Source organism: Octopus sinensis, linkage group LG1 (genome assembly GCF_006345805.1).
Source record: "Octopus sinensis linkage group LG1, ASM634580v1, whole genome shotgun sequence".
Classification (NCBI taxonomy): domain Eukaryota; kingdom Metazoa; phylum Mollusca; class Cephalopoda; order Octopoda; family Octopodidae; genus Octopus; species Octopus sinensis.
The window spans coordinates 110,537,054-110,551,204 of NC_042997.1; the positions used below are offsets into that span (position 1 = coordinate 110,537,054).

General features: G+C 37.9%; 1 protein-coding gene across 2 annotated transcripts in view; it reads right to left on the bottom strand.

Annotated features, from left to right (window-relative positions):
- Positions 1 to 14,151, bottom strand: part of LOC115216749 (cytosolic 10-formyltetrahydrofolate dehydrogenase) — a 74,743-nt gene that overhangs the window by 26,125 nt on the left and 34,467 nt on the right. For both annotated transcript variants that reach the window (XM_029786303.2, XM_036503720.1), the window contains exons 7-12: positions 11,923 to 12,057; positions 10,436 to 10,564; positions 9,146 to 9,231; positions 7,097 to 7,244; positions 6,734 to 6,853; positions 6,148 to 6,210 (exon numbers count right to left, since the gene is read on the bottom strand). In XM_029786303.2, the coding sequence (XP_029642163.1) occupies positions 6,148 to 6,210; positions 6,734 to 6,853; positions 7,097 to 7,244; positions 9,146 to 9,231; positions 10,436 to 10,564; positions 11,923 to 12,057 (681 nt within the window). The remainder of the gene's footprint in view (positions 1 to 6,147; positions 6,211 to 6,733; positions 6,854 to 7,096; positions 7,245 to 9,145; positions 9,232 to 10,435; positions 10,565 to 11,922; positions 12,058 to 14,151) is intronic.

Here is a 14,151-nt window from a genome sequence, read left to right on the forward strand (position 1 = left end):
AGTTGACTTTGCCTTTTATCCTTTTGGGGTCGATTAAATAAGTACCAGTTGTGCACTGGGGTCAATGTAATCGACATAATCCCTTTGTTTATCCTTGTTTGTCCCCTCATCGTTTAGCCCCTCTGTGGGCAATAAAGAAATATATTCTGACATATTCAAATGTGAATATATTAATCGCTGTTGTGTGTCGTCACAGAACAACTCCTTTATGACAAATATGTGTTCACAACACACGATTCATTAGTGCAAGGGGATACAGTGTTTTGACATTATTGTATCGTGTCAATAGCGGCAAGCCGGCAGAATCGTTAGCACACATGGCGAAATGCTTAGCAGTATTTTGTTTGCTCATACATTCTGAGTTCAAATTCTGCCAAGGTCGACTTTGTCTTTCATCCTTTCAGGGTCAATAAATTAAGTACCAGTTGCATACTTGGGTCAATCTAATTGACTGGCCCCCACTCCCCCAAAATTTCAGGCCTTGTAACCATAGTGGAAAGGGTTATTGTGTCGCTTCAGCCAAAGCATCCTATATTAACTAATCTAACGAGAGTTTGAACCTCTAGTTTATAAATTCAGTAGACAAATTATTTGCTGGTTCATGCTGACAATAAATCATTAAAGGCATGGTGAACAATGAGATGGGAAACAGCAACAGACATATTCATTCTTAATATTTTCCTGCAGATTTGAACATGAATATGCTAATCACTGTTGTGTTTCATTACCATGAATCATCATCATCATTTACTGTCCGTTTTCCCAGCTAGCATGGGTTGGATGGTTTGACTGGAGCTGGCCTGGAGCCATACCAGGCACCAATCGTCTGTTTTGGCATAGATTCTACAGCTGGATGCCCTTTCTGATGCCAACCAATTTACAGAGTGTACTAGGTGCTTTGTATATAACACCAGCACCAGTGCTTTTCATGTGACACCAGGGTGGATGCTTTTAATGTGGCAACAGCATGTATGCATTATGTGGTACCAGCATCGGTATGCATTATGTGGTACCAGCCTCAGTACCACATAGGTGGCACTGTGACCACCAATGCTTTTAGTAAACAAATTGTTTGTTGATATTGTACAAAAGAATATCAGCTCTTGTTAGATTTATCAGTTTAGGGTGCTTGTCACTGATGAGACACAAAGAGGATGAAACACCAGGACTAGGAATGAACCAAGTGTGTTACAAACACATTCATCATAAACAATTTGTTGTTCTTCTGTGGAAAAACACAACAGTGATTAGCATACTGAATGTTAGCCACATTCAGATGGTGCTTTTTATGTGCCACCGGCACAGGGAGCCAGTCAGGCAGTACTGGCAACAACCTATGCATGAATGGTGCTTACTGTGTGCCACCAACATCGGAGCCAATCAGGTGGCACTGGCATTAGCCACATTTGGATGGTGCTTTTTATGTGTCACTGGCACAGGGAGCCAGTCAGGCAGCACTGGCATCGCCCACAACTACAATTTCCATTTTGATTTCGATTTGATTGAGATTCTGATTTTTGATTTTACTCGACTCAATAAGACTCCTCAAGCACGGCGTGTTGCCCGACAATTCAAAGGTACTTTTTAAGTGAGTTGGTTATGCGACACTGGTGTAGGCTATAGCTGTGATCTCACTTTACTTGCCCGGGTCTCCTCAAGCACAGCATGCCACCGAATGAATAATCTATCTCATAGTATGGAGGCATTTAGCTTGGTGGTTAAGCTGTTTGGCTCATGATTGTAAGGTTATGAGTTTGATTCCCAGTGACACATTGTGTCCTTGAGCAAGACACTTTATTTCACGTCGGGCAGTCCACTCTGCTGGCAAAATTGAATTGTACTTGTAATTCAGAAGGGGCCAGCCTTGTCACATTCTGTGTCATGCTGAATCTCCCTGAGAACTATATCAAGAGTATGCATGTCTGTGGTGTACTCAGCCACTTGCACATTAATTTCACGAGCTGGCTGTTCTGTTGATTGGATCAGCTGGAACCCTCCTCTGGTTGTAACCAACAGAACGGCTTAGTTTATTTCTCAGTGTACAATACTGCATTTCAGGGAGTTTTTTGAGAGGAGGGGGAAGAGAGTAAACAGGGAAAGAAAAAATAAAGAGAGAGACATAAAAGCGAGAAAGAGAGACAAACAGACAAAGAGAGAGAGAGAGACAAAGAGAGAGAGAGAGACAGAGAGAGAGAGAGAGAGAGAGAGAGAGAGACAGACAGAGAGAGCGCATGCTCAAATGAGACTCAACTTTCAGTGACCTTGCAAATATTCAGTTTAATTTCAACTACTTCATCCTAACAAACCCAGGATGTTTGACCCCACAACAGCCACCCCCACAATCACTGATACCCCCACCCACCTATGCAACAGCCCCCCTCCCATCCCTCTCCATCACTTACTTCTGAAAAACCAATCAAGTTATCTAAATACAAACATCTTCACTCTGAAATATATTCCAGATAACTTATACGAAATAGGTCACCTACTTTCTAAATCTCCACTGACATTTTACAAACCTTAAACTAACTGATTCGCATTGGTTGCTGTTGCTGTTGTTTAGCCCAAGGCGAGTCTTGATCCACCAGTCCTATGTCACTGAAGGTATCTTTTTCTTATCTTGTTTCACTCATTTAGACTATCGGCCATACTGGGGCAGCACCTTGAAGAAATTTAGTCAAATGCATAGACCCCGGTACTTATTTTTTTTAAAAGCTGGATGCCCTTCCTAACGTCAACCACTCCGTGAATGTAGCGGGTGCTTTTTACGTGCCACTGGCACAGGGGCCAGAGGAGGCTGGCAACAGCCACGAACGGTTGGTGCTTTTTACGTGCCACTGGCACAGAAGCCAGTCAAGGCAGCGCTGGCATCGGCCACGTTCAGATGGTGCTTTTTGCGTGCCACCGGCATGAGTATCACAACTACAATTTCCATTTGATTTTTATTTTGATGTTGATATACTTGACTCAATAGGTCTCCTCAAGCACAGCAGGCCATCCTGTGATAATATATACATACATACACACGCGCGCACACACACGATGGGCCTTTTCTGTTTCCATCTACCAAATCCACTCACAAGGCTTTGGTCAGCCTGAGGCTATAGTAGAAGACACTTGCCCAAGGTGCCACACAGTGGGACTGAACCCAGAACCATGTGGTTGGTAAGCAAACTTCTTACCAAACAGCCACTCCTGTAAGCAAACAATGAGGTGTCAAGCACAGATGTTTTCTCATAGCTGATGGCCATACTGCAGCAAAACTTCCATCTCTCTCTCTCTTTCATGTCTCTCAATTTTTTCTTCCTGTTTACTCTCTCTTCCTCCTCCCTCTCTATATCTCTATATATATATATATATAGTGAAGGCACATGGCTTAGTGGTTAGGATGTTGCACTCACGAATGTGAGATTGTGGGTTCAATTCCCAGGTCAGGCGTTGCGTTTTGTTCTTGACCAAAGCACTTCATTCCATGTTGTTCTGTGATCCTTTCGTCATATGACATGTGGCACATGGTGTACCTGTTCAGGTAATGTCAATTTGATGGCGGCATGTGCTTATGTCTACACAAACATTTGATTAAACAAATTATCTGCGTCGTTGTTCAGCAAAAATTTGCCCCAACCCTCATTCATTGTCTAACAACAAGAAGAGTCCATGATACATGCATATACAGGGGTTGGACAAAATAATGCAAACACCTTAAAAATCCAAACAAATTTATTTTAATATGGGGTAGGACCACCTTTGACAGTAATTACAGCTTGAATTCTACAAGGTATGGACTCGTACAAAGTCTGAATTGTTTCCAAAGGAATTTTCCTCCATTCTTCAGCTAAAACAGTCTCCAGTTCTTGTAGTGATGATGGTGGAGGATATCGACTCCTTACTTGCTTTTTTTTAAAATGCACCATAAATGTTCAATAATATTTAGATCTGGGGACTGTGGTGGCCAGATAAGATGTTCAGCTTCACTAGAACGTTCCTCGTGCCACTCAGTAACAACTTTAGCTGTGTGAATTAGTGCATTATCATCCTGAAAGATTGTGTTTCCCTTCAGAAACAGTTCCACAACCATAGGATGAATTTGATCAGATAAAATGCTTAAATAGTCTTCACTATTAATTCTGCCATGAAAGGAAACCATTGGGCCGGCGGATTTCCAAGATATAGACCCCTCCCAGATTATCACAGATCCTCCTCCATGTTTAGCAGTTGGAAGATGGCTGTCTGGGTCAAATGCTTCTTTTGGCTGTCTCCACATGGATACTCGGTCGATGGTCAGAAATAAGGTAAAGAATGACTCATCCGAGAAAATAACATTCTTCCACTGCTCTAGGGACCAATTCTGTAGATTTTTACTCCACTCTAAATGCTTTGCAACGTTTGTTTTTGAAAGTAGTGGTTTTCTGATTACAGCCCTCCCATAAAATCTGGCTTTGTGCAGCTCCAGGCAAACAGTTTTGTTGAAACTGGGTTCTCGTGGTGGTCAAAAACTCTGCAGTAATTTTGGGAGCTGTACTTTTGTGATCCTTTCTAACAATTTGCATAAGAGTCCAACGGTCCCTATCTGAAAGTTTTGGTTTTCTTCTGGAGTTTTGTTTCAATGAGGAGGTTTTTCCCTCTTTCTCAAAAGCTGTCATTACTTTCAAGACAGTACTTCTTGATATACCAAACATTTTGGCTGTTTTCATTATGCTAGCGCCTGCCATACGAGCACCACTAATTTGACCTCTTTGAAAGTCTGATAGATCTGTCATTTTAATGAATTTTAATTACCTTTTTCTGATGATATCTGAAAAAAAAACAGCAATTTTAGCAAAACATATTAAGCAACACTAATAATTAATCAGAAAACAAAAATAGACAAGCTTTTGACTATTTTATAGATATTTCAAAATTATGATGCTATAATGCTAGGTGTTTCCATTATTTTGTCCAACCCCTGTATATATATATATATATATATAGGTAGTGAGCTGGCAGAATCATTAGCACACCAGGCAAAATTCTTAGCAGTATTTCATCTGCAATTACGTTCTGAGTTCAAATTCCACTGAGGTGAACTTAGCCTTTCATCCTTTCAGGGTCAATTAAATAAGTACCAGTTATGCACTGGGGTCAATGTAATCCACTTAATCCCTTTGTCTGTCTCCTCTACGTTTAGCCCCCTGTGGGCAATAAAGGAATATATATATATATATATATATATTATATATATATATATAGGTAGTGAGCTGGCAGAATCATTAGCACACCAGGCAAAATTCTTAGCAGTATTTCATCTGCAATTACGTTCTGAGTTCAAATTCCACTGAGGTGAACTTAGCCTTTCATCCTTTCAGGGTCAATTAAATAAGTACCAGTTATGCACTGGGGTCAATGTAATCCACTTAATCCCTTTGTCTGTCTCCTCTACGTTTAGCCCCCTGTGGGCAATAAAGGAATATATATATATATATATATATATATATATATATATATATATATATGAAGAGACTTATTGAGTCAAGTAAAATCAAATCGAAATCAAAATGGAAATTGTAGTTGTGGCCGATGCCAGTGCCACCTGACTGGCTCACATGCTGGTGGCAGGCAATAAGCACCACTCATGCGTGCGGTCATTGCTAGTGCTGCTTAACTGGCTTCCAGTGCCACTTGACTGATTCCCCATGCCAGTGACACATAAAATGGACCATCCGACTGGCTCCTGTGCCACTAGCACATAAAAAGCACCATCTAAAGGTTGCTGATGCCAGTACTGCCTGATGGCCCTTGTACCGGTGGCACATGAAAAGCACCCACTACACTCTCAGAGTGGTTGGTGTTAGGAAGATCAGATTGGAGCCTGGTGCAGCCTCCTGGCTCACCAGTCCTCAGTCAAACCATCCAACCCATGGCAGCATGGGAAGCGGACGTTAAATGATGATGATGATGATATTGCATTCTCATAAGTATATGTCTGAGTGAGTGTATGTGTATGCATGTGTGCAATTGTGTGTATGAGAGTGCATATTCTTTAGAGAGAAAGAGAGAGAGAGAGAGAAAGTATGATGATGATGATGTAGTGGTGGTAGTGATGATGATGGCGGTGGTGGTGGTGGTTGTGGCAATGATTTCTCTTAAACACCCACCCATTAAACTCACCTTGGCTGCCTCCACTGCTCTGTTCACATCCTCCTTTGTGGCTTTCGACACTTTACAGATCACCTACAACAAACAATGAATATATTTCTCTTAATTAATACAATTCAAAGACAGCCCTAACGATCTTAAATACAATAGACAAGAACCAAGTAGGGTCCTACACACTGATACACTAGGCCATTAGTTTGCAAACTAACAAATACCAGCCCCCTAACCCAACAATACCTTTTCTTTCTTTCCTTTACTCATTTCAGTCTGTGGCCATGCTGGGGCACCACCTTAAAGGATTTTAGTTGAATGAATCAAACCCAGTTCTCAATTTCCTTTCTTAAGGTTCTTATTCTTTTGGTCTCCTGTGTAAAACCACTTGGCAACCAGTGTTGGTGTGTTTATGTCCCTCTAAGTTAGCAGTTGATAGAATAAGTACCAGGATGTAAACAAAAAATTAATAAAGGGGTTAATTTGACTGACCAAAATCCTTCAAAGTGGTGCCTCAGCATGGTCATGGTCTAATGGCTGAAACAGGTAAGAAGTAAATAAAACTATAAAACAAAAAAGAGAGCTCAGACATGAAAACAAAACTCACCGATTCATCTGCTGGGTTGATAGTGTTGTAAGTGACACAATCGGAAGAATCGACAAACTCATTGTCAATGAAACACTGATGAGGAAAGGTGATGTCCATATTGTTAACATGCAGCTTCACCTGGTGATGAACAAAAACATTTTTACCATTAAATAATTCCTTCAAAACACAACAAAATTTCTTAAAGGAACAACCAAGTGTTGACTCCTCCTCATCATCATCATCATCAAAGAACACATTCTTTAGTGTTTTGGATCAGTTCAAGTAATGCCAGCATGCAAAGAAACCATTTTAGCATTGGTGGTGAACATTATGGTAACTGCAATGAAAAATGGTAAATACTGTTGGCTCCAGATCACTTACAGCATCAAATTCAAAAGGTTCTTCATCTGTGATTCCACGACTACGTAATATAATGTAATTGGACAGTTCTGCAAATGTGGTATTCATGTAGATGTGTTCATTCTCTAAAGCAACACCACCACATTTCTCTTTGATTTCTTCAACCAATCTAAAAAGTAACAACAACAATAAAGAAATATATTCCACAAAAACAAATAAAGAAGGAAATAACACTTTTATTTATCTTCTGAATAAAGGAGTGTATGGAGATGTGTGTGTGTGTGTGTGTGTGTATTTTGAAAGGAAAAGAATCAAAGTATGTATATGAATATACATACATGTCGGTACTTATGCAATATGTATAAGCACGTAATCTAATGGATATCCTATGTATATGTGTATGTACAAAGAATTAAATTGAAGAATTTATTAAAAATTACGGAGATGTACTTGCATAGCAAGTGACCTGATCTGAGATCGTGTCCTCGAACGAAAACAATTGCAGCGTGGAAGGTGTTTATAAGCCATTTAAGAAACACACAAAATCCATTAGATTCACTTCAACATTTAAATTTAATTTGTCAAAATATTTTCGTTGCTTTGAGACTGCGACCTGTTCACTGACAAAACTCTGTGCTGCACGGAGTTTTGTCAGTGAACAGGTCACAGTCTCAAAGCAACGAAAATATTTTGACAAATTAAATTTAAATATTAAAAATTAACTAAGCTAAAACTAGAATAACTGACTATGAATCAAGTGTTATGTAGTTCCTTATGTATATAAATGGTCTGGTTCTGGTAGATTCATTGGTCTGGCAAGGAAGCACTAACTGAAGACCCTTTAAGCCATTGAATTGCTCGTCTTATGAATGTCTGAGGGGAGAAGGTGATCCGATGACAAGAAACAATAATATTCAGGTGAAATCTGTCAGAAGGTATTGAGAGCACCTCAAGAATTATAAGCTATGAAGCAAGGCACAAGAAGCCAGTGCCATTTTGAATGAGATCTCGCCAGTAGCCATTGCCATGTCTGAGAAAAGAACGAGATCTTGCCTGCAACCATTTGCCATGCACGAGACGACAACGAGATTCTCGCCAGCAACCAGTATTTAAGCAAGAAACCAATGATTTTCTTTCTCTCATTCCTTCCCATGGTTATGCTGAGAAACACTGCAAAGCCAGCAACTCACAGCAGACTCTTGTCCCATTTCTAACTCCACATGCTTATCTCCAGAGGAAACGAACCTCACATGTATAGAGTTAAGACACACCATGCACTGCCATAAAGATGGTCACTGAGAGCAAACCACATGAACGAGAACTCTGTAAATAAATAGCTATTGGATTGTACTCCGCTTGTGAACTTCTTCTTCATGTTCCAGATTCTTGAAACTACAAAAATAATTCTAATGGGAGAAGGAGATACTCCACAGGTATCATAAACCTTCCGTTCCATTGTAGCTATATTCTCTATTTTACTAACACCCTCGGAAAAGCACAAAGGTCACAACATTACTAGGGCTGCCTCCTTGTTGATGTACAAGTCTGATTATGAATGGTTAACTAATTAGAGAAATTAGGTTGCGTGGTAAGAAGCTTCCTTCCCAACCACATGATTCCAGGTTCAGTCCCACTGCGTGGCACCTTGGGCAAATATCTTCTACCATAGCCTTGAGCTGACCAAAGCCTTGTGAGTGGATTTGGTAGATGGAAACTGAAAGAAGCTTGTTATGTGTGTGTTTGTCATTGTCACCCTTAGTGGTTTGGCAAATAGAGACTTATAGAATAGGTACTGGATATGAAAGAAAAGAAAGTAGTGGAGGGGGGGGGGTCGATTCATGTGACTAAAGTTTTTCAAGGTGGTGCCCCAGCATGGTCGTAGTCTAATGACTGAAGCAAAATAAAATATGAAAAAATAATTGTACATCAGACTGGAGCCTGGTGCAGCCTCCTGGCTTCCCAGACCCCGGTCGAACCATCCAACCCATGCCAGCATGGAAAACGGACGTTAAACGATGATGATGATGAATCGATGAAATGAGATAAAGGAATGTTCCAAGGATTATTTACCTCACAACATCCATGGAACCGGCTCCAGCTTTGAAGAAGTCTGTTGTGTCTTCGATTTCTATATTTAATATAGCTTTCCAAATTTCCTGGAAAATAAAATTAAAAAAATAAAATAAAAACAAATGTGTTTTCAGATAAAAAATGTTTAAAATGAATGCGTTTGGCAGGGTGGGGGTAAGAAAGAAGGCAAAAGAAAGAGGGTTAGGGTGGGGTGGGGTATTTGGTGGTAGTGGTGATGGTAGTAGTGGTAGTAGCAATATCAGCAGCAGTAGTGGTGGTGGTGGTGGTGGTGGTGGTGGTGGTAGAAAAGGTAGAGAGAGAATACTGTGTAAGTCTAAGCTAGAGGGTAGTAGTAGTAGGAGGAGGAGTAGGAGTAGAAGTGGTGGTGGTGGTGGTGGTGGTAAATGAGAGAGCGAGAGAATCTGTATGCCAGAGGTTGTATTGTAGTGGTCACTGAATCTTTGTGGTGGTCATTATAGTAAGCAGAAGGGATAGAAGAGGAGACGGCATAGTTTAGTGGTCCGGCGGTGTGGTTGCAGATCGGTGAGCGAGTCTTAGATGAGGTCATTGTAGCAACAATAAAAGAGTTAGAAAAAGAGAGAAGAGACAGTGGTGCTATCTGTGGGCCAGAGGTTGGATTGTTTTGGTGAGTCTTTACTAATCCTCTGGATGATTCTGTTTTAGATACAGTCCAAAATGGTTCGAGGAAATTTCACTGTAGGAAAGTTTTTGCCATAGGAAAATTCACCAGAAATTTCATCATCATCATCATCATCGTTTAACGTCTGCTTTCCATGCTAGCATGGGTTGGACGATTTGACTGAGGGCTGGCAAACCAGATGGCTGTACCAGACTCCAATCTGATCTGGCAGAGTTTCTACAGCTGGATGCCCTTCCTAACGCCAACCACTCTGAGAGTGTAGTGGGTGCTTTTATGTGCCACCGGCATGGGGGACACTCAGGTGGTACTGGCAATGACCTCGCTCGAATCTTTTACACATGCCACCAGCACAGGTGCCAGTAAGGCGATGCTGGTAATGATCATGCTCTTTTACATGCCACCATAAAAGACACCATTTCACTGTAAGAAATTTCACCACTAGAAATTTTGCTGTCGGAAAATCTTTGCCTGCATCTGTAATGCTCTTCTTTATTGCAAGAAATATGGTGACAAGACCTTGAGTTGATCCTTTGTTGGATCACATGGAGAAGTCTTCAAGAATGTTTACCGAATCTCTTAATTTTGAGAAAGGTGAGAGGGCAGTGGTGGTGGGGTATTTGTTACTTTACCTTGAGGTTTGACTCCATAGAAACCTCTTCTGCTGTCAGTTCTAATTTCTCTGCTGAATCATCAACTTTACCATATTTGGAAGCTTTGATCATCTTGCCACTGGCCAGTTGCAGCTGGGAGACATTCACCTGGAAAAGAAGCAGGTTTTAGAAATGGTAGCAATGTCTGCAGAAGGGTCTACTAAAACGCTAGTTCTCAACTGGGGTCCATATTACATTTTGTGGGATCCGTGCAAGCAAAATGGTAAATTGGGGATCTACAATTAATATTTTAAGGGTCGATAAAAAATTTTGATTTAGATGTATTTGTTGCAAGAAAACAAAAAAAAAAAAAAGGTTTCTTTCTGTAACGTTTTACGTAGTCCAACCTCTGCAAAGGAAATGTATGATCAACAAAATAGGAATTTTGAAAGAAGAATCTATAAAACAGCTAGCAGGGGCGAGGGGGGGGGCACTAAAATTAAATAGTAATCAATGGGGTCCTTAGAGAAAACAAATGGTTGAGAACCATTGGTCTATAGGAATAATATGAACAAATAAAAGAGAAAACATTCTGTTATGACAAGTGCGAAAATACGACTGACATGAAAACCAAATGTTGAGGTTGGTTCCAATATTCTTAGTGTAATAAACCAAGAAATATTAATTAACTAGCTGAGGTACCCGGTAATAAATTACCATTAATATGATGTCTGTTTATAGCCGTGAAACATTTTTCATCAAATTTTGACATTTTTCAAAAATTTTAAATCTATATTTGACGAAAAAATAGCAGAGTCTGGTAGCGAACCCGTGTTGTCGTCATTTTTGTGCATGTGCGTAAAATGGTGAAATTTTATGCTTTGGGGCAGATTTTGTCAAACTGATGTCATGACAGCTGGTGCACAAAATGCCTAAATTTTCCTTAAGAAATAAAATGGTCCTACTTAAGCAAAACCTGAAATGCTGGGGAATTAAAACAACAAATTGAAATAATAAGTTTTAGCAAATCAAAACAATTCGCATTGAAATGAAAAATTAGCAAATGCTAATGAGATTACCATTAATAAGCTGTCTGTTTATACCCATGAAACATTTTTCATCAAATTTCATCATTTTTCGTTAAATTGATGTCACGATGGCCAGTGTGAAAAATGCCAAAATTTTACGATTAATGAAAGATCGATGCTGATTAAATATCGATTTTTAAAAAATTCCAAGTGCATAAGTGACCGCATGGGCATAAGCCCCACACACATGTCAAGTTTCATCAAAGTCTGTTAGATAGCCTTGGAGGATTTAAGGTAACAAATCCACAAACACACAAACTTGCCATTTATTATTACAGATTGTTACACAAGATGAAGAAAAAGACTAATTAGTTTAATAATAAATTCTGTTCGCAAATACCAAGAGGAATAAATTTGTAAATTGGTAAAGACCGAACAAATCTTAAATTTTGTTACAAATTTATCTCCAGGAATATTCCAAAATATAAACTTGCTTACCATTTTATTATCATTTCCGAAAAGAATCATTCCATTTTTATGTACAATGGCTGGCTTGGAACATCCTTCAATGGCAACTTCAGTTCCTCGTGGCACTAACCGATTCCATAATTTTGAACCACTGAAAGTAACTTGCTGTAAATAAAGGGCATATATTTATATATACATGATCATTATATATATATATATATATATATATATAAGTTCAGCAAAATTTTGATTCAAATGAATATGGTACTTAAGTTAAAGGCACCAGAATTTTGTATGGTATTATCCATATAAATCAAATGGGGTGATTATAATCAAAATAAGCAACAAGGATATCCAAGGTAGTGTAGTACAATTGTTTCATGCTACTTCATTTTATTAAACACTGTCCATTTAATTAAAAAATTTTATATGTGGCTGAAGATTGCTCGACATTTTAAAACTGATGTAATACTTACAGTGTTTAATAAAATGAAGTAGCATGAAACAATTGTACTACACTACCTTGGATATCCTTGTTGCTTATTTTGATTATATATATATATATATATATATATATATATATATATATATAATTTAAAGTAAACAGAAAATGGAGAAATATTGATCAACAACAATTGACTTACATCAATTATTATTTTTTTAATTCAATACAAATAGATTGCATATGGGATGCAGTTTATTTGTATTGAATTAGAAAATAACAGTTGATGTAAGTCAATTGTTGCTGATCAATATTTCTCCATTTTCTGTTTATTTTAAATCTGATTCCTGATAAACTCATGTTTATCTTTGTCTTTACCTGTAATCTATGAACATAATATGCTTGCATATGTATGTCCAGGGTTAACATAGTTAATTATACCAGTAGCATAACAGATACTTTACTTTTATCCCTTAAACGGTTATTCCAACCTCTAACTCTACTAACCTTATATATATATATATATAAATTTAAATAGAGGTTAAAATAGCCACCTTAAGGGATGGAAAATATCTAATGAATTACTGGTTTGTTACCTATTATTTTGTTGTGAATAGTAATATTCCTAAAATAATAGGTTTAAGTATAAAACTTTGTTAAAAAAATATTCAAATTAAAATCCAGAAAATGGAGTAGCAGCAGTAATATAATTTATTAACATGTTGAATTTTTGCAGTTAATAAATTATATTATCTCTATTTCTCCATTTTCTGGATTTTAATTTGTATATGTGTGTGTGTGTGTGTGTGTGTGTATATATATATATATTTTTTTTTTCTCTCCTTGTTTCTTTTCTGTGTATCTTTCTGTTGAAGAGCGTAGGCTCGAAACGTAAAAGACTTGTTTTATTTATATTCCTGAGCACCATACTAATACAATTGTTTGTTTGTATTCCACCTGCCTTCATCTTTTGTTTATTTTCATAAAGCTTCCCGTTATATATATATATATATATATATATATTCAAAGTGAAGAAAACATATTACATATACAACCTGCACACATGTAAAATGTGGTGTTAGGATTGTCCCGACATCTGTTCCATAGGCACACCAGAATACTGTTGGAACATTCCAATAAAAACAGCAACCCCAATGTAAGCAAAACGGGCCAGACATTGTCTTACAGCACAGGGAACAAAAGTCATGCACCATTGTAGAGATCAGCTGCTTAGCATCCAACCCACGACAGCCCTTTAAATACCAACCCACCTGAGACCACCATCCCTGATTCTATAATACAAATTTTCCATTTTAAAATGACCTATATCAAAACTTTTCATCAAAATTTTGCGTTAATTTATGTTCCAAACACTGGATTCTTAATGACAAACTTGTTTTACTGGATTATTTTTTAAAAATTAATTGAAAAAAGGAATCAGAGTAGTTCAACAGAAATATGGTAACAAAAGGGTTAAAGTGATCTAAATTAAAATGGTTCATCAAAGTTTCATGTTAATTTAAATTCCAGACACTAACTCAATTATTTATAACAAAGTTTTTTTTTACTAAATTCTTTGTTATTTCAAATTTAATTGAAACAAAGCAGTGTATTTTAACAGAAATATGGTAACAAAGGGGTTAAAGTGATCTAAATTAAAATTGCCAAAACAAATAATAATTCCATATTATCAACATTCCACCCAACAGTTATCTTTTATCATTTACATTTTGTGTTTCTATATTTTAAATACCCTGACCTCTTTTAAACATTTCTATTGTAAAACAATTTCAAACTTCTGTTGTGTGTGGGTGGGT